At 42.9% G+C, this 21,079-nt stretch overlaps 1 protein-coding gene across 1 annotated transcript; it reads left to right on the forward strand.

Annotated features, from left to right (window-relative positions):
- Nucleotides 1–3,413: 3,413 nt before the first annotated feature.
- Nucleotides 3,414–17,393, forward strand: LOC146349720 (OX-2 membrane glycoprotein-like). The gene is made up of 5 exons (XM_084843381.1): nt 3,414–3,488; nt 5,997–6,332; nt 11,050–11,361; nt 13,395–13,540; nt 15,487–17,393. Exons 1-5 carry the CDS (start codon nt 3,440–3,442, stop codon nt 15,616–15,618), a joined length of 975 nt encoding a protein of 324 aa, XP_084699507.1. The 5' UTR covers nt 3,414–3,439; the 3' UTR covers nt 15,619–17,393.
- The last annotated feature ends 3,686 nt before the right edge of the window (nt 17,394–21,079 follow it).

The following is a 21,079-nucleotide window of genomic DNA, read 5'->3' on the forward strand; positions in this document are numbered from 1 at the left end:
GAACCAAAAATGAAATGAAAAATCCTAGAAGAAAATAAAGGAACTACATTTAAGGAAGCCTTAAAAATAACTAAATAAATGGTTTAGTGGTGATGAATATAAGAGCAAATGACACTCTTTATCCTTCCAGTAAATGCTAGTGTTTTGTGAAGGAAATGCTTTATTTTCTTTTTATAGCACATACCATAAACTGACAACTGTGTGGTTTTAAAGTAAGATAAGTTTTGTAGCTAGAGAGAAGTTAAATGCTTCTTCTTTAGACCGCCTGTATCATGTACGTTACACCACCTACCCTTAGGCTGTCCACTTACATATTGCCAAAAAAGAGGAATTACATCATCAAAAAAAGACCAAAAGAGGACACCAATTTGCATAATATTTGCATATGCAAATTTATATGTATAGCTGCAAATTAGAAACAATAACTATAATTCAAATAGGAGTACAATATATCTCACCACAGTCCAGAATCCTGACCAGGGAGTTATCCCCACGGGTATTTTGCTGCAGGTTTGCTGCGTTTGGAGGTCATTCAGGGCACATGACGTCATAGCTATCCTGCAGCCACCCTGGAGTTTATGCCAGAAAAATTGGTTTTTCTGGGACTACTTGTAGTCTGTTTCTTTTCCTTAATTCGACTTGTTTGAGCTTCTGTTGCGGTGTGCACCAGCCCTCTGCATTTACTCCGGCATGATAGCTCTGCCCAGGGTTGTGTCTTTTACCTGGTCATGACCTCACTGACTCTGATCAAGGGGTGTTTCCCCAGTGTTTCCCCTCCCTGTATTTGTTTCCACCATTTCACAGCTGGCCATTCAGGGGGTACCAGCTACCTTGTGGTATTTACTTCGCATTGCCTACCACTAGAGTCTGGTGCAAAATAAAAGTGCACTCAGCTCAGCAGCCTCTAACTCTTTTAAAAGCCTCGATAAGGTGTAAAAGCGCAATGTCAAAATAACGCATTAGCACTACATCCTGAACCCGAAGTAACCGCTCCAGTTTCACCAATGACAGCCGCCAGGGGGGAATGGAGTTCTTTACAGGTGCGGTATGGGGTGGGTGAACATAGAGTAAAAAAAGGTGGGGAGACCAATGAGTGAGGCTTGTTTCCTGCCCCTGTCCAGGCTCCCCACTGCTACTGCGTTATGAATGGAGAGCATCTAATTTTCCCCTTGAGTGCATATTTCCCTGAAAAAACTAAAATCCCCAGTCCTGCAGTGCAGCATCTGAAGGCTCCCAAGAGCTCTCCCTTTCTCCTTCCCATGAGAGAAGCTCCCGTAAACCAGAAAGAACGTTACTGCTGATAAAGCAATATAGTGGAGAAGGGATTTTAAATAACAACACAGAAATTACAGAACATCAAAGAAGCACAACATCGCAATAGTGATTTAAGAAAGCACCGGAGAAACGATAGAGCGCTTTAAGGTGAATTATTCAAGTTAGCCTTTAACCCTTTCACTGCAAGGGAGTGAGATGTATTTCTTATTTCTGAATAAACATGCACAGAAGGAGGGGGGATATGTTAAAGATTGAAAGCAAACTACCTAAAGTGACTGAGTGTCCCCACTACTGCAGTAATGTGAGGGGTTGCTGCTGTGCTCCTGGGGATTTTCTCAATGGGAATGGGAAAAAAAAAACTACTTTCATTGTGGAAACAAGAGGGAATGGGGCATCCCAGGGCACTGCCAGGTCAAAGAAGCATGCCCAGGATTTAATGCGGAGAGGGGGCATGGCCACCCCCTTCATTCTTTGGTAGAGAAGCGCTATAGTGAATCTAGGGCATCACAATAAGTTGAAATAGCACATTTGGAGGAGAAGTCTTTACTTCACCGCTAAGTGGAGGCAAGGTAATGTCCCCGAGGAAAGAATTACTCCACCTGATGGTTCCTGCACCCAAAGTAAAATGAAATCAATGTGTCTGTGCATTTAGTCTTGTCGCTATTGCACTATTGCAGTTTTAGAGGGAATTTTTTAAAAAAATGGGTGGGGAGGGTTGGACATAGGATGGGGAGGTTGGGATTGCTAATCCACACACTGGCCAGAGAAAGCAGAAGAGGCGGAACAAGGTGAGAGTGGGAAGGAGGGAACAGATGCTAACTGCTCATGGGCAATGTCAAGGCCCCTGCTGCTCTCCCTCTTTATGGTGTTTTTTTTTTTTTTACTTTAAACCAGATTGGACTGGACAGTCAATCAAATAGAAGACACCTCCAAAGAGGGGACTGTCCTCTGCCAGCTCTTCAAAATAGGGGACTATCCTCTGTAAAGTAGACCCCTATGTAACTCCCTCCAAAAGTATCCTCCTCTGTATGGCTACTGATCATATGCACCTGAATCAATATCATATGTGAATCCTCTCGTTAACCTTTAGTTCGTAATTATATTTGAATGTGTTGCCTAGCTCTCTGGATTCCCTGCACTGAGCAGGAAGTTGGACTAAGTGACTGAAAACAGCCACTCCAAACCTCTGACTCTAAGCCCTAAGACATTTTTCTTTAAGCCTGGCCCATTGTATCAGTGAAGGTAGAATAACTGGGAGCGAATTGATCAATATACTATAACTTGTTATAGTATATTGGGGAGGGGAGGGGTATGTGGGTACCAGTGACCATCATTCTCCAGGGCAATTATTTCCTCTTCCTAAAAATGCTACTTTTCATCCAGCTTCTATGCTTTCCCACTTATTTTTGCATTGACCATTCTTATTATAAAAATTATAAAAACAACTAACAGACTGGAAAATAGGGTGGCCAAATGTCCTATTTTACAGAGGCCTTCTATTTGAAGGTGTGTCCAGGTTAAGTCCAGTTTAAAGACAAAGCACCATAAGGAGGGCGAGCAGGGACCTTGAAATGGCCTGTTAACCAGTGGAGGCTGGTGGCTCCGATTTTGGTGGGGCTGAGAATCTATTTTGCGTTTCAATCAGAACCAGCCAGAACTCTAAAGGAGGTATCCAAGTTCAGCACCTTGGATATCTCCTTTCAAATTCTGGCTGGTTTTGATTGAAATCCAGAATGGATTCACAGCCCCACCGAAATTGGAGCCACCAGCCTCCACGGCTTTTAGCAGTTAGCACCCGGACAGAAGACTGAGCAGGCCCACAATTCACCCGGTGACAGCCTTCCCCACTATGGGGAGATGTTCTGTATTTCTATTCAGATTATAGTAGTTCTTTCTAAATTTGCATCTACATATAAAAATGTTGTGAAAATTGGTGTCCTCTTTTCTCTTCATTTTGATGATGTGTAAGTGGCAGCATGACTTGAAACCCCCGTTTTTTATGCTTTTCAAGAGAACCGTGTTGTCTTCTATGACCCATATGTCAGGAAAGTAAATTCCCCATGGAAATCCTTACATGTAGTTTCACTTCTCTAAAATCAATCACAGCTATATGTTAAGAGTCCAGATGCAAACAGAACAGTGAGTAGCAAGCCACAGAGGAGAAATGCTCTCTGCATCTCTTTTCATCTACGTCCTCTCTACCGCTGTGGTAGGTGAGTATTGTAGCAGCTGTTTAAGCTGTTAGTTTTATTGTATGTTGCTTTTAATGACAAAGCCACTGTAAATATGCAGCTAAACGTTTTGTTTGGTTTGCATGGCTGTTCTATGGTACAGGCTCATCACAAAAGAAAACATCACGAGATTTTCCTTAGACAATGTGGGTATGTTGAGAGATATAAAGGCCCAGAAAAAATGAAAAAATAAAAACACACTTTTTAAATGTCTTTTTTGTCTCTGGAAAAAATGTAAAACTGTCCCCTTCCCCCGACCCAGAATGTTCCATCCCTGCCCCCTTTCCCCTGTTTTTGTTTTTTTCCTACCAGGTGTTTATATGTCAACAGCAGATTGAAGAAAGTAGGTAGATGTGGGAGTTGGTGGGGGGGAGATGTTGGTAGCAGTGTGGCATCAAATTCTGGTATAATTTTGTGGGCTGACTGAATAGGACGGATGTGAGAATAGGACGGATGGATACTATATTTCTTCTGGTCTTTTAACATTTTGATATTTTATACAATTTTAATGTTATTGATGACTTTAATCATATTTTTAACTTTTGTATACTTCTATTTATAGGTTTTAATTGTACAAGTTTAACGTTGTAAAGCCGCCTTGTGTCCCAGTATTGGGGAAAAGGCAGGATATAAATAAATATTATAATAATAATAGTAATAATAGTAATAAATAATTTATGAGTCATTTTGTTGTTGTTGTTGTTGTTCAGTCGTTCAGTCGTGTCCGACTCTTCGTGACCCCATGGACCATAGCACGCCAGGCCTTCTTGTCCTGCGCTCTCTCCCGGAGCGTGCTCAAGTTCATATTCATTGCATCGGTGATGCTATCTAGCCATCTCATCCTCTGCCGTCCCCTTCTCCTTTTGCCTTCAGTCTTTCCCAGCATCAGGGTCTTTTCCAGGGAGTTTTCTCTTCGCATTAGGTGGCCAAAATATTGGAGCTTCAGCTTCATTATCTGTCCTTCCAATGAGCACTCAGGGTTGATTTCCTTTAGGATGGACTGATTTGACCTCCTTGCAGTCCAGGGGACTCGTAAGAGTCTTCTCCAGCACCACAGTTCGAAAGCATCCATTCTTCGGCGCTCAGCCTTCCTTATAGTCCAGCTCTCACAGCCATACGTTACTACTGGGAAAACCATAGCTTTGATTAGACGGACCTTTGTCGGCAAGGTGATGTCTCTGCTTCTTACTATGCTGTCTAGGTTGGCCATAGCTTTCCTCCCAAGGAGCAAGCGTCTTTTAATTTCATGGCTACAGTCACCGTCTGCGGTGATCTTGGAGCCCAAGAAAGTAAAATCTGTCACTGCTTCCATTTCTTCCCCTTCTATATGCCAGGAAGTGATGGGGCCAGATGCCATGATCTTCGTTTTTTTAATGTTGAGTTTCAAACCAGCTTTTGCACTCTCCTCTTTCACCCTCAACAAGAGGCTCTTTAGATCCTCTTCGCTTTCTGCCATTAGGGTGGTATCGTCTGCATATCGGAGGTTGTTGATAATTCTCCCAGCAATCTTAATTCCGACCTCTGATTCATCCAACCCGGCATTTTTCATGATGTACTCTGCATATAAGTTAAATAAGCAGGGTGACAATATGCAGCCTTGTCGTACTCCTTTCCCAATTTTGAACCACTCGGTTGTTCCATGTCTGGTTCTTACTGTTGCTTCTTGACCCTCGTACAGGTTTCTCAGGAGACAGGTAAGGTGGTCTGGTACTCCCATCACTTTAAGAATTTGCCACAGTTTGTTCACACGTAATGCTAACCCATGCTTTATTTAACCCATGGGTTGTTGTATTATGGGTTGTCATGACGTGCAAACCTAATTGTGCTAAGAAACCATGGTTTGTTAAGCATGAACAACCCAAAAAGAGAACCCATTGTTTGTTTTTGGGATGTGAATGCTAGGTTGTTTAAATCATGGGTTGCTGTTTTGTGTGAACTCAGAACTGTGGGTTGTTCATGGGTTCTTTTGCTGGGCTAGAGATGGTGGGCAAGTGTGGTAAAAAACCCCACCAGTCACTCTACATGCCAGTACTATAGTGCTGCAAAGGAATTTTTGATACAGAGAGGGAGCGGGTGAAGGAAGAGGGAAACAAACAACCTAGGGAATCAAGAAAACAAACTACAGCTTATTTGACTGTCTGCCAAACAAAGCCCGGGTAGGGCAACAAACCTTGCGTTAACCATGGGTTAGTGTTATGTGTGAACCAGATAGATGTGTCACTGCTGACAGGCAATGTAAACATAGTGAACTGAGACATTATGATGAATGAGAAAGCAGGACTTAACTTATACCAGCCCTGGCAATTATTCTGAATGTAAGATTCAAACCTGGAACATATGAAGCCAGTGCCACTGAGCAGGTGCAGCATGCATTTCTCTTCCTTCTGAATAACTGCCCGGAGTCCCCATACATCCGTGATTTGGGAGAAATGTTTCCAAGCCAGAGAATGTTACTTCAAGTCAGACCTGAGCCCTACTATCTCTTTGCAGATACAGCAGAGGTAATTCACAAGTCAATTCAAACGGTCACAGCTGGAGAAAATGTGACTCTAAACTGTCGGTTGGCCAAAGAGTACAACGTTGTTCAGGTGACCTGGCAGAAGGAACATGAAAAAAGTGAGCCCAACATAGCTACGTACAGCAACACTCATGGCTCTCGAGTGCTGGGCAAATATCAACGCAACGTGCACCTTTCCCAAAGCGGGCTAACTGTTTCTGCCATCACCTTCCGTCCGGTTACGCTCAAGGATGAAGGCTGTTACAGCTGTGTCTTCAATACATTTCCCTTAGGATCGATCCCAGGCAAGACGTGTCTCAAGGTCTATGGTGAGTTATATGTTCTTTGGGGAATTCTGTCATCTTCATGGAGCTCTGGCAGTCATGCCAGCAGCTCTACTCACAATAGTGCATCAGCAAAGCAATTAAGGGGTGTGATCAGTGGGGCACCCAAAGTCAGGACCCCATAGCTCAGGTGGGTGGAATGACTACCCAGAGAGCAGCAGGTGATGGGGGCATCAGGGCAGCATAAGCAAACTCCACTTTATTCCTGTAGTCATGATGTTGCTATGATTTAAAGTGAGTTTATAATGCAAAACTGCACATGCTCAGAGTATTTTTTTTTAAGCAGAGTTGGCAAACTGTTGTTGCTGCTGTTGTTGTTGTTCTAACGTATCAGGAATGTAGAAGCAGTTTAAAGCATGGAATGGCAGTCGAAGGGGGGAAGAAAAATGTTAACATTGTGCTTCACAACTGAAATAATGCACTTGGCCATCTAAAGACGCTCCCCATCAGACCATTAAGTCTGGGGTCTAAAATTACCTAGCTGCAGCACTGAGTGTGATGGGGCAGTGGATATACACTGCAGTCAAGTGGTTCTATGGCTTAAGTAATCAGACAGCCTCCATGCTACTAGTTCTGTACCTTGAGTAAAGAGATAATTAATTATGAAAATTGCAGAAGAATCTGAAGTATTTTCAAAGGCCGTTTGATTATGCGCTCCTCGTATAATCTCAATGACAACCACTAGTCTTCAGTGGCATGGACCAAAGTTCCAAGTGAAAAGAATCTGTAGCTTAAGACGTTGCTATCTTCTAGCATTCAGATGCCTCAGTCTGGCTTCACAGTGGAACAAAATTATTTCATTCTTAAGGCATTTGTAAAATGGTGTCCTAAAATAGGGTAGATATGTTTAGTTGTGAAACATGACCATTTCAGAAGATTCCTTCTTTTGACTCCAAAGTGTTATTGGGGGGTTTTTACTCAAAGTTTGCAATACGTACTTAGATGAAATTCAGCTGTAAAAAGCTATTATAGTCTTCAAGTGTCAGGAAGGTGAAAATAGAACAAAGGAGCAACACCTACTCAGTCACTCTAATTGATAAATATGAAGCGCTTTTTCAACAAACAATATTTGGAACTTTAAAAAGTGACCACTGCCAATATATTCTTCAATCAAAAGATTGTGACCTGGTTTGCAGGACTGTGGGGCAGCAACCCTCAAATAACCCATGGGCTGTTGCTGGGTTATTTGAGGGTTGCTGCCCACCCCAAACAATCCATGGTGCCCAGATTCAGCCAACACAGCAAGCCGCACCAGAGAGGGTAATTAGGGAAATCTGGCTGGCACGCCCAGCAGGGGAAATAAGTTGTGATCATGCAAACAACCTCTCTACGAGACAGCATCCTCTGCTACAGTTGCTAATAAGGGCATTTATTTATTTAACACTTTTTAAAATTAAGCAGCAACTAATAAGTTGTTAATTATGGGCTTTTTGGAGCTTTTACAGTAGGTAGCAAGGAAATTAAATCAATTATTAACTCACATTAACTGTGGATAACAGGAGTCTTCTTTTACTTTTTGTCTCTCTGCTATTTGAGAGACAATACAAGGCTTCCTTCCTTCCTCTCCCACTGTAGTATCCATACTAACCAGTCAGGATTCTCTGGGAAATTCCAGCTTATATCTCCATAAATGCTTTTATCAAAGGGAGCAAATGCTGGAGGTGGGGGGGGGGAAGACAGGTGATAACAAGAAATGCATGCTATCACTCTTAGTATCACAGCCAGTTCTTTTTACTGCAGAGAAAACACCTAGCATATAAGGTGGGGGGCGGCAGGGCAGGGGTGGGGAACATGTGGCCTTCCTGATGTGATTGGACTGCAACCTTGGCTCTGTTAAGAGTAGGAAAGGGAGGGCAAGCCAAGAGATGGGAACAGAAAATGCACACATCTAAATAAAAAGAGTCAGTGTCACAGGGTGGTACAATTGGAACTGCCAACATTCATGAGCAATCTGTAGTGTTGAAGTGCCAGCAGTTGCCATTCTTTGCCATGCCAAAGAGGAAGCCACTCAACTGTCCTGATTTGACACCCATAGAATTTTTGGATTTTGTCCAAAAGCCAAAATAGGCCCTGAGGAGAGGCTGCATGGGAGCCAGCTGAGGACAATACAGACTGGTGGAGCACAGCACAGGAACATGTTGTGTGTGTGTGTGTCTGTGTGTGTGTGTGTGTGTGTGTGTGTAGACAGCTAACACATATGATACAGCATGGAAATCCCATCTCAGGCACAACTCTGGACACAGTTAATTGATCTAGGATTCCCATTCCTTCTCTCCACTCCCCCACTCCTTCAAGACTGGGTCGAAATTTCATGCCTGGACCAAATAGCTAGATGATGCCACCATTATTTAAAATAAGCAAACTATATTCTTATGCTGTAGTGGACAAGGGCACGGCACTTTAATCAGGAAGGCCTCTGTTTAAATCCCTGATCACCCATAAAGCTTGTTGGGTAGCCACAGGCAAAAAGTCACCATCTCTACCTACCTTCCAGGCTTGTTGTGAGGAGAAAATGAGATACCCTGATGTACATTGCCATGAAGTCTTTGGAGAAAGGGCTGGAGATAATGAGTAAATTATTGTTTGTAGTGATACTCCTCTTTTATGCATTGGCCTGACATATGGCCAATACATAAAGGATTCATGCCAAGGTTGAGTGTTCAGGAGCTATAGTAATTAGGAACCAAACTAAAAAGGACCAAAAGACTAGTCAGTCCCAAAATTATGTCCAACCCCCTGCACTCCTTTACAACTATGCATTCAGGTTGCATCCTACTTCCCTTTCCTGTAATATTAGAACAATCACTGTAGCCAAGTTTTTCAATTTTCTTTTTATTTTTAACCATTCATTGGGAGGAGAGGCAAAAAGAAATTGCAGTTGAAAATTGTGGGGAGGGGTGAGAATTTTGGAGAAATTTCTCAGGGTGCAGGGTTACAGTGGTTACCTTACTATAAGGAGGGGGCTGAGGGATGATGGTGGCATATGCACTCTTTATTTTACCATTTTTATCTGGTTCCGTCCTTGTGACTTCTCCCCAGCGGCTTAAGCTTTCTGAAAAGCCCCCTAGAGGACTTAACCAGGACTTCCTGCCTTGGGGCTTTCCAGTGCTGCTGCTTGCTGAGTGGCTGGAAGCCAAGAAAGGACTTCTTCTTCTTCTTCTTCTTCTGGACTTTGAACAACAACAACCAAACCAAAAATGCCCCCCTCAGCTTTCAGGCACTCAGCAGGCAGCAGCACTGGAAAGCCCCAAGGGAGGAAGTCTTGATTAAGTCCTCTAAGGGTTTTTTTTTTTTTTTCAGAAAGCTCAAGCAGCTGGGGAGGATGCAAAAACACAGAACGGGATAAAAATGGTAAAAGAAAAAGTGCACACACCACCCCCACCACCCTCAACTACCTTGTTACAATAAGGTAAGCACTGAAGCCCTGAACCCTGAGAAATTTCTCCAAAATTCTCAACATCCCTGAGAAATAGGCAGAAAAATGACTGCCTCTTTCGAAGGGAAACAAAAGGGTTGTGAAAGGGCAGGAGCGGTTTTCCACAGGCGCTAACTAGAACCTGGTGTCATCCCATGAAACTGACCAGTGGGAGATTCAGGAGAGATAAAAGGAAGTACTTCTTCACACAGTGCATAGTTTACTGACTTGTACGCTATGCTCTGCATCTAAGGCCCTCCTCCAAGAGCCTCCTCCGAAGGAGTCTTAGGGGGTGGCAACAAGGGAGAAGGCCTTCTCAGTGGTGACCCCCATTTATGGAATAATCTCCCTGATAAGGCCCACCTGGTGCCTACATTGTCACCTTTTTGGTGCCAGGTTAAAACTGCCCTCTTCCCTCCGGCCTTTGGCAGAATATAATGACCCTCTCTGATTGTCTCTGGCTGATTGTCTTAATTGTTTTAGATATATATATTGTTCTTGTGTGTGCTATTTGTTCTATGTCATTACGTAAATGGTTTTATACTTTACATAATGTATTTTTAAAAATAAAAATAAAAATGTGAACCGTTGTGAAGATGTTGTTATTTCAAGAGGCCTTTCTTGCATGACCAGCCGTGGTTTGTTAAATTCTACCTTGTTGGGGTTTGTCTTAAAAAAAAACCAAAAAATATTTTTAAACTCTTTTAACCTGTTGTTTTATTATTTTATCATGTTGTTCACCACTCTGAAATCTTCTGATGTGGAGCGGTATATAAATATTGTAAATAAATAAATAAACCTCCCAGAGAGCTTTGGCCATAGGGTGGTATAGAAATTGAATGAATGAATGAATGAAACAATGGAATTCACTACCACAAGATGTAGTGATGTCCAACTTGGACAGCTTTAAAAGGGGGTTAGACAGATTCATGGAGGATAAGGCTGTCAGTGGATGGTAGTCATGAAGGCTGTATATAATCTCCAGCATTGGAGGCAATATGCTTCTAAATGCCAGTTGATGGGGAACACAATTGGGAGAGTTCTAAATGGAGCTCATGCCCTGTATGTGGGCTTTCCATAGGCATTTGGCTGGCCTCTCTGGGAACATCTGATCCAGCATGGCTCTTCTCATGTTCTTAACATCATTTCCAGACTGAGATGGTAGACAGTGCATGCTGGTAAAGCTAAATGCCATGCATGGTCTACTTCAGCAGAAAGCAATAGAAATGTACTTATTCCCAGTGGCACGACTGAAAATATCACTCCTGAATTATTTTTGTTTTAAAGCTTTAACGGAACCTACAGTAGATGTAAAACGTGTTGCTGATCCAGAGAACGCAGGACAAAAAGTGCTAGAAGTAAGCTGCTCAGCAACTGGGAGACCAGCTCCAGTGGTCACCTGGAAGAACACCAAACATCTTCTGATCAAGCCCAGCCAATATGTCATCCAGCACCCAAATGACACAGTGACGGTGGTCAGCAATTTCACCCATGTATTCCCCAAGGATGTCTGGGATAACCGAATAGTCTGTGTTATTCATCATCCATCTTTAAATACTGCACAAGAGTTGCCTTTACCTGAGACTGAGATGGAGCAAGGTGAGTTTCAACTTGGATGGATCAGATGTTTCTCATTTTTACCAGACATCATTTGGAAAAAAATAAATAAATTACTGCTCATTACAGAGAACTTTTTAGACCTTCATTTGCGGCTTGTCTCAGATGACCCATCATCTCTAGCCCTTTGCTCTGCAGCCATCTTTCTTCAGCCATCTTTCTTCAGCTTTGTGGTCTGCATTGCAGGGAAGAGGTGAGAGCCCAAGGGTTGGTAGTCCTCCCTTTGACCAAATTTAAAGTTTGTAGTTTTTTTTACTCAGTTCACCCAACATTTTTAGCATCCCATAGAACAGATCAACTTTCCTCAACCTGCTGCCTTCTGGATGTTTTGGACTTCAAGTCCCATCAGCCCCTCAGCCAGCATGGCTAATTGTCAGAATGCTGGGAGTTGTCACCCAAAACATATGGAGGACACCAAGCTGGGGAAGGCTGGAATAGGCCCTGTGCCTCCAAAATGCGCCACCATTCTGCTAATTTGAGCGAGTACGGGAAAAGGTAACAAAAAACATGGATTGCAGGAAGGCGCTGTAGACCACATTGTACTTTTGGAGTAGCTGAAAAAGAACTGTTTCCAGGGTGATTTGAAGAAAAGCAGCTTCACAGATCATTAGCTTACATGTAATAAAACTTCACGATCGAAGATGTGAAGTGACAAGAAAATAATCTCTATGGCTGTGTTGCCACCTTGCCTGTGTCTGCGTTGTTCATATAATTAGATCAGAGGCGGGCAGACCCCAGGCCTGTCTGATCTATTCTGTTTTATTACTAGAACCCCAAGATCCACTAATCAGAGCCAGATGCAAAAGACAGACTCTCAGAATTAAAGAATAAGGTGCCTCTGGGCCAGTGGAGGCTGGTGGCTCCGATGTCAGTGGGGCGGCAAATCTGCCCCCACTGAACTGGTGGTTCAGTCAGAACCACCAGTCTCCACTGTTCTGAGCGCATTCTGGGCCTAGTAAGTTGTTTTCAGTACTACAGCTGAACTGAACTCATAGTCTTTCACACAAATTCTACTCCTGGTTACCTGACATTTCCTTTATTCCAGCAGCCTAATATAGGTGGGAAAATCATGTTGTTGTTGTTGTTGTTGTTGTTGTTGTTAAGCAACTTAGAGTCAGACTCTTTCTGGTCTACTGCAAAGCACCAGTAGATCCCAGTCTACCTTCTTCTGCCCACCCTTGAATTAGATGAATCATTCCACTACTAAATACATATGTTTATAAAGGGATGGCATGTCAAGGAACAGCATGATACTGACACTGCTTCTAACACTGTGCGTATGCCAACAACATTACTCTACTGGCATTCATGCCTGTCTGCTGTTGATGTATGGTTACTAGTCCTGATGGCTATGTGCTACCTCCAGTACCAGAGGCAGTGAGCCTATGTACCCCAGTTGCTGGGGAACATGGGTGGGAGGGTGCTGTTGCACTCATGTCCTGCTTGTGGGTTCCTGATCAACAGCTGGTTGGCCACTGTGTGAACAGAATGCTGGACTAGATGGACCCTTGGTCTGATCCAGCACGGCTCTTCTTATGTTCTTATGATTGTGCTCCCAAATGGTCAACGCTCCTGCCACATAGTGCAGATCTCAGGAGTTAGTAGGGTGGCCACTTGTGAATCACCAAAGAAGAGGACATGCATCCACAAAAAAGAGGAAACCTATCTGAATAAATTTTACATATACTAATGTATATGTATAGATGCAAAATTAAAGTAATCATAGAATCATAGGGCTGGAAGGGGCCTACAAGACCATCAAGTCATGATTACAATTTAAATAGAAATACATTATATCCCACCGTAGTGTGGAAGACTGTGACCAGGTGAGCCAGTTACTCATTGGTACATCTCTGATGACCATACTATTCATAGATTTCATTTTAGCTAGTCCAGACATCACCTAAGATGCATATTAAGCCCAACAATTTTTAACGGTGCTCTCGGCACATCTGTTACTTTTCACTCTTTCTTCTGACTCTGTTTCAGCAGCCATTATTCACTTATCTTTGCAGCCCAAAACAAGGATCCAGGAAATGTCATTAAAACTAGTATCTACATATTGGTTGCCATTTTCCTCCTGGGGCTAGTTATCTTTTCCATCTCCTGCTGCTTGAGGAGACTACTTCCAGTAGATAAGAAGCAAGACCTTCTGTCCTGGGTAAGTTTTTCATAAAACAACATTAAAAAAAAAAAGGCAAATCAACAATTACAGAGCAATCCTATGGAGGTCAGCAGGGTGGGACGAGCCGGTGGCAGAGGAATGGCCACTTCCTTAGTCCTGCCACGCATGCAATGACCAGGGCAGAAGGAAGGGGGCAGGCTTTTAAAATGTTTTAATTCCCATTTTTTGGCACTTGGCCATCCTTTTTAAAATTTTCTCTCCCATTGGGAGGGGAAATAACTATACCCCCACCCCCAGGACTGGCATATTTTCCCCTGTCCATTTTTTGGGACCATGTCATGGGAACGGGAGGGCTTTGTTTCCTAGGGGACCCAAGGCCACCCCTGATCTGCCCCAAACATGCCCCTTTTCATGTCTTACCATTGTTGGAACAGTGATGGTAGAGAGCAATGCTGGCAGAGCTTGGTGCCTCCGCAATGCCACCTCTCTGACAGTGGCCCTCCTTTTCCTCCTGCAGATTTATCTCTTCACTGGCAGAAAGGAGGGTCCTTATAATCCAACAGCTTTTTAGCCTTCCTCTCTGGAAGCTTAGGAGTAGTCTCTAGATACTATTTTGACATTATCAGCAAGACTTGAGATTTTAGATTTTTAGAAATTTACCCTGGAACTCTGAATTTCAAAAGAAAAATCTTTAAAATGCAGAAGTGGCATTTGAATTCTGATGTTTTGCTGAATTTTGAATGTATTCAAAATTTAGTCTCAGATCTAGTTCATAGAATCTCTGGAACAGTCAGCTCCTCTACTGTCTAGCTAGATGATGGGAGATTATCAGAGCTATCACTGAGTAGGGATGTCAGAGAAATTGGCAATGGAACCAAATGAGTTTGGATTCTTATGAATCCGACCTGTGAATTCTGCAGCAGACCAGCTTTTCCCCTGCTGGGTAGATTCCACAGACTTGCAAACTGTTTTTCTGACTTTCCTGAATTTTTTGCAAATTGTGTCTGTAGAAAAACATGCAAAATAAAACCTTTTATTTTGGCCAAAAAATGCACCTTTTCCCATAGGCTAAAGCGTGAAAATGTGTATTTTGGGGGAATTTGCGTATTTTCACATGTGCAAATTTGTTCGAACCTGCATTTGTGCAAATGCAACTTTGCACAAATTTGGAAACTAAAAAAATATCTGAGTTCAGCTATGGGTGCATGACAGAATGAAAGGTACCTCACAATCCATGAAACACAGACAGAATGGATTTTACACAATCCATACATCCCTGTCTCTGGGTGACCATAGCTCAGTGGGTAGAGCACCTGCTTTGCATGCAGAAGGCCCCAGGTTCAATCCCCAGTATCTCCAGGTAGAGTTGGAAAAACGTTCTGCCTGAAACCTTGAAAAGCAACTGCCTGTCAGTGTTGACAGTACTGAGCTGGATGGACTGGGTAGCCTGGTAGCTTCTTGTGTTCCTATATCCAACCTCTTCTATTGCCTAGCTACTGAGACAATGGATTTTATTCCCCTAATGGGCATACTTTTGGTTGGGGATGGGGAACACATGGCCCTCAAGATGTTGCTGGACTGCAGTTTCCATCATCCCTCACCATTGTCAATGCTGGCTAGGGCTGATGGAAAAACAACATCTAAAAGGCCACATATTCCCCACCCCCGTTTTAGGTAACAACCATCATAAAGGTTACTATTAGTAATTAGACATAATTTGGAATGCCTGCAATACTGCAACATTCTGTAGAAGTCAGCAGAAGAGAAAGAAGCCAAAAGGAAGACAAGCTGTACAGACTTAACTTGTTTGGCCTCTAAAAGTCTTCCCTCTTAGTAAGGGTCTGAAGCCCATATACCGTTAACAGGAGAAAACATTTCTCAGTTGAAGTTTCTGTGGAAAAAAGATTTACATGCAAAAGGAAATATTCTGGAATAACCCTTCCATTATGCAATCTGAGAAGTAATAATGTATCTTCTGCCAGGTTCTTTCTGAATGTCCTGGAAGCATAACATGTAGAAGATATTCTTACACTGAAACACAAGGCCCAGTGAAACCTCTTTCTGAAGGAAACCTTTGGGACAGATGGAAGATCTTTTGGACAAAACCCTCTTAATGTTTGTATACAAACAATGAAATTATTTAAAGGTTATTGGAGCTTTTCTACATCTGGCATTTATTGTGTGCTTGTCATTGCCCACTCATGGTTGTTTACGGGTTCTTGAGATAATGTCATGACCCTCCAGTTTCACTGCTGTGTCTAAAGAGCACTTTCAGTGAGTTTTTTTAAGAGTAGGGAAAATATAGCATTTATTTGTAAAAGCAAAAGAAAATGTTATTTCCACTTGCACTATTCTGCTATACCACAGTGCCACCTAGAGGTTATGTATTGGAAAGCAGGAAAGGAAACGCTCTCAGTTCTGCAACGAAACCAAAAGTAGATACAGTGAATTAACAGCGTCATGTAGAAAAGCCCTTGATCTTCAGTAATTAAGCTAAATTGTACAGTAACATTCTATAATGGTTATTTATTTGAAAATGTGTCTCTATGGGTTACAATAAAAAAAAAGAAAAAACATACATGCATTCTAGCTTCTGTGTGGATAGGACAGAATAGAACTTGCCCCTCTTGTTTTAAGTATTCTGCACAAAGTTAATTATTATAGCTGGGATCTTGCAAGGCTCAGGCAAATGTGCAAACAACTTCTGTGTATGATGGCCCATTTTTCCTTCCAGCCTTTTCCCACATCTTGAGGTGCTGCTCTGGAGAATGTCCAGCCTGTTGCATGCAGCATGGGGACGGTATACCACAGCCCCCATGCATACACACAAGCATACGTGTAGTGCTTTGGATCCCAGCTACCTACTTTTGCTTTCTGCTATGCCTTTAAATAAATTAAATAGTTGCTAAATAAAATCTGCCTAATTTACATGCAAAGCAAATGCAAAGAGTATATAGGATTGGTTAACCATACCAGACAGGAAAAGGAATGTAATCATTACTGACCAAAGCTCCCCTAGTACTAATACATAACAAAATACACTTACCTCCTGAAAAGTCATTAGTGGTGTAAAAGAAAAATGGGTCTAGGGAATCGGGTGTCATAATTCAAAGTACTTCTTAGTATAATGGGGGTGAGGGGAGCACTATATCCCCAAAGTCTTGCCGTTGTCCATTTTTTCAGTCTTAATGCATACAAAATGTGACTCTGATTTAGCAGAAGTTGCTGTCTGACTTAGTCATCTACTATGATAACTGCATACCAGCAAAGTGATTACAGTGATATTTGCATTTTGTTGGCCTTGCGGTTTGTTTTATTAGCCGGGTGGTAACTTCTTGTCCATTGTAAGATCGTCTGCTGCCATCTGCTGTTGTTTTTGCGATTGACCATAATACAACAGAAGTCACTCTGTCTGTCTTGTACACATACATTCAAGCTTTGCATAGAAATGTCACATACTCACCTCCTCCGATATGCACCTGCCAGACCCTGAGATCATCCTCAGCAATCCTTCTTTGGGAGCCCCTGCCAAAGGGGGTGTGGTTGGTGGGTGGGTACTAAGAAGAGGGCTTTTTCTATTGTGGCATGCCGGTTGTGGAGTAAGCTTCCCAGAGAGGCTTGCCTGGCATTGCACTCTTTTGAGCACCAGGTGAAGACCTTATTTTCCCAGGGATTTTAGTCTTTCAGTTTCTCTTGTTTAAAATCTGTTACTGTGTTTTAAATCTTTGCACTGTTTTATTTTCATTTTCATTTTATACTGTAGTTTTAAACTTGTATATTGTATTTTATCTTGTTGTGTTTTACAGTTTTAATTGTGAACTGCCCGGAGAGCTTTGTTTATTGGGTAGCAAAGAAATGTAATAAATAAATACATAAATAAATACATACTAAATAAATAAATACTTCTTACATTTCAGCCTTCCCCTCTGACAGTGCCTAAATTTTTCCTCTAGACCTATGAATGTGCGAAGACAGACAGACATGATATCTGTGTATTAGGGGGGGTGTGTACATTTGTGTGAATGAAGGATAACACCTCATGCATCTGAAGGAGTGGTCTTGCCTCTTGCCCAGAAAAAGGTATGCAGAAATAAATCTGTAAGATGCCACAGCAGTCTTTGTCTGGGTTCGCACAATACAACAACTCACCATGGGCGGCCAGCCATTGTGGGTTGTCGCGTTGTCTAAACCCGGCATATTTTCCGCAGGCTGGGTTATTTTTCGTGAACAAGTCACCCTGAGCACCCCTGGCTTGTAGGGTTGTTCACACCCATGGTGGGTTGTCGTGTTGTCTGAACCCAGAAGAACAATTTTACTGTGGGTTGCCAGGATCAGTTGCAGAGCTGCTTGGCACAGCAGGAAAAAAGCCCTCGCCTCGCTGCTCTTCGCAATCTTGCCAGTGGTGGCTCCAGCCTCCCTCGCCAATGACTGCCCCTCCACCGATACCCAAAAGGCACTTTGGAGGGATTGTCACTTGTTCGCCACCTTTAAAAAAAATATTCATGGCTTTGGGAGTATGCAAATTGGGACTTTTTTGTTGGTTTGTTTTTCCCATTCTTTTGCAAATGCACAAGATGCCAGATTCACCTGTACAGTATGTGTAGCCTTACCTTGTCAATTTCCTTTATGTTTCAGCTGCCAAAGGGAGTGCCAAAGTGAGAAAAGTAGGTGCACCAAAAGGGAAGGGGGCAATATCTCCCACTAGGCAATGAAAACCTCTTTGCTTTTAAGCGTTGAACAGACATTTGTCAGTGGCCTCCTCCCATTCAACACTTCCCCGGCCCAAGTCCATAAAGGGTACATATTGGCTCCCCCCTTTTCATGGCTTCTTCTCAGAGCAGTTACTGCTGTGGTTACTGCCTTTCAGGGGACATGGAGCCCCCCCCCCAGTGCATTTACTGCTCTCGCATTTTTCCCTTTTCGGCTGCTTCTCAATTGTACAAATGGGTTCCTCTCTCCCTTAGTATTATTTTTCCCTGGGACCTTGGCAACTATGTGCAAATTAACCTATCTCCAGTCTGGCTTTATCAATTTCCTTGTATGTTACCTACTTCACTACCGCTCTCCCTTTGACAGCTGAAGCATACAAGGAAATTGACAAGGCAAGGCTACACATACTGGACGGACGAATGTGCACACTTGCACAGTTGCGAAGGAATAGGAAAAAATAATTAAAAATATATGACCCCATTTGTGTACTCCTGAAGAACGGGAAAAGGTGGTGAACAAAAAGGGGTAGTGATCAGAGTGGGGAGGGGAGCAGAATGAGGAGACAAGACAGGTTCTGCTGCAAAGGCACCTGGGGTATGTGCCGGAGCTGGCTGAGGACTGAGGCGGAAGGAGGGGGTGAAGAAGCCATGGCAAGCCCAATAATCTCTCGGGTGTACTGTGGGTTGTTCTGTGAACAACTGTCAAGGTTCCCCTGTTGCCTACTGAATACTCCAATAGCCAAAATCAGCACCCAGACAAAATGGCTGCTTTCCAAGGCTTTAATTCCATTTATCCTAATGAGGCATACAGATGCTAATTGCTTGAGACTCAGAGAAACTACAAAGGAATAGCCATCTAGGGGTTCTAAGGGTTAGGATGTCAGTTGATCTCCGTTTGGGAAAAACACGGCCACTTTCTGAACTTAAGGGGTGGGAGGGGAAGATCTCCCCCTCTCCTGTGATGCTTCTGGGCACAGCTGTTGATGTCGATCCAATCGGGCTGAGCGCTGAAGCTCAGCCCCTGTGATCTCTCGCTTGTGCCTGCGCCTGCACCTCACGTCTCAAAGTTCAGGCTGTCCCCCCCTTTCCACGCCTGGTTCGCTGTCACTCCCCCTCCAGCTGCACCCTTGAAGTCTGAGAGAGTTCCTCCCCCATGAGTTGTCTCTCCTCCTCAGAATCAGAGCTGCTTTGGGACTCTCTGGGCTTAGATACAACCCTGACAACAACCAACCCACCGTGGCTTATTTGCAGGGTGGCTTACTGTGTTGTGTGAACCTGTGTTTGTTTGTGTGTCTGCTGAAGCAGACTAACACACTGGAGTGAAAAAGCAATGCACTGGAGTGAAAAAGCAAAACCATCAAATTTGCAGAAATTGGCCTGCTAAGAAGAAATCTCACTGGCCAAACTTCCAGTCTGCTAAAGTTTTGCACAACCTACTAAAGTAAATCAGTTGATTTATATATTGCTTTTGCCAAATATTTAGAAAGTTTCCATGTAAACCAATTGAATCAACAGACTAAACAGAAAAGCAATTCATCTTTTTCATCTTATTTTCTGTCCTTAAAGAGAAAGGTTCCCACTTAGCTATGATACTGGCAAAAAAAAAAAAAAACGTTAAACAAAAAGCTGTTATGGCTTTCTCTTTGGAGATCCAAAGTAAAGCTCACCAGCTTGGAAATGTATCTCTGATGGGTTGCCCCTTAGAGTAGCTTCCAACTCTGCCTACCTACTTTTACACTCAAATGTACAGAATAGTATCCAATTAAGTTTTGAATTATGCCAATTAAAATGTATGGGGATTGGGCTCATATGATAGTTCTCATATGACAGCGCTCCCTGTTGTGTTTGATCTGTCATGGTCATTTCACACATGGAAATGGTCACTAGATATTGCAGCCAAGACAGAAATCAGAAGGAAGTCATTTTTTAAAAAATTACAATTTAGGCAATGTAGATTTGCCTTATGGACCAATGAATGCAAAGAGTGATTTCAGTGCCCCCACACCTTTCTGTCCATTGGGTTGGATCCAGATTTAGATGCATGCAAATGGGCTGATGGGAGTGGACTTCCCTGCCCCCTCCTCCCCATGGCAACCTCTCTAGCCCCCTGAAAATGCCACAAAAGGGTTGGGGAACCCTGCTGAATGAGGTGAGTTGTCGTACAGAAACGGAGAACCCTCTGAAATCAGGAAGAAGCACCTTCTACCTGATAAGTGGAGCCCTTCCATCCTTATTTTCTTGGAGTTATGATATTAAGAACTATAATTAGCCCAGCTCCACAGAGCAAAGGTTACTCTTTCTTTTAGGATGTCTCATTTCCTTAGGACTTTGGGTTTTGTTCAAAATTAGACTAATTTTAATAACACAGTAGAGGAGAGCTGTAATACTGGAACAACATGCACATTTTCATTCGCAACGTTTTCCCTGTACAGATGCAACCTTATTTAGGGGCCCTAAGAATCCTGCTGATGTTTTCTACAGTGGCCCTTTCCTTTCTTAGCAGGCAGCCTTAGGTCCTCCCTGGTGTGGACTGTAGGATCTGCAAACCCAGCAACAGTGGAAACATGATGACTGATGTGAACGCAGCCCAATTCCCATGCTTTTTTCATTACAGCTCTGTAACATTTATTCAATCTCCCGACAGTATGCCTGCGGAAGAGTTATAGCTGATAGGTTACAAGGATTCTTATGGACAGTCTCTCATAGTTTGCTCCCTTCCTCCAAATTTAGTCAATGGTACATTTGTATTGTTTTCCCCACAGCCTTTTGTATGAACTAAAATGTTAATCCCACCCCAGTGGGAGGAGCATTCCAGAAAACCAGATGCTGATTCTTGCTTTTCTGTCCAACCTATGGCATGATTTTC

Source organism: Heloderma suspectum, chromosome 3 (assembly GCF_057233095.1).
Source record: "Heloderma suspectum isolate Gila_16-S chromosome 3, 16-S_ref, whole genome shotgun sequence".
NCBI classification, from domain to species: Eukaryota; Metazoa; Chordata; class Lepidosauria; order Squamata; family Helodermatidae; genus Heloderma; species Heloderma suspectum.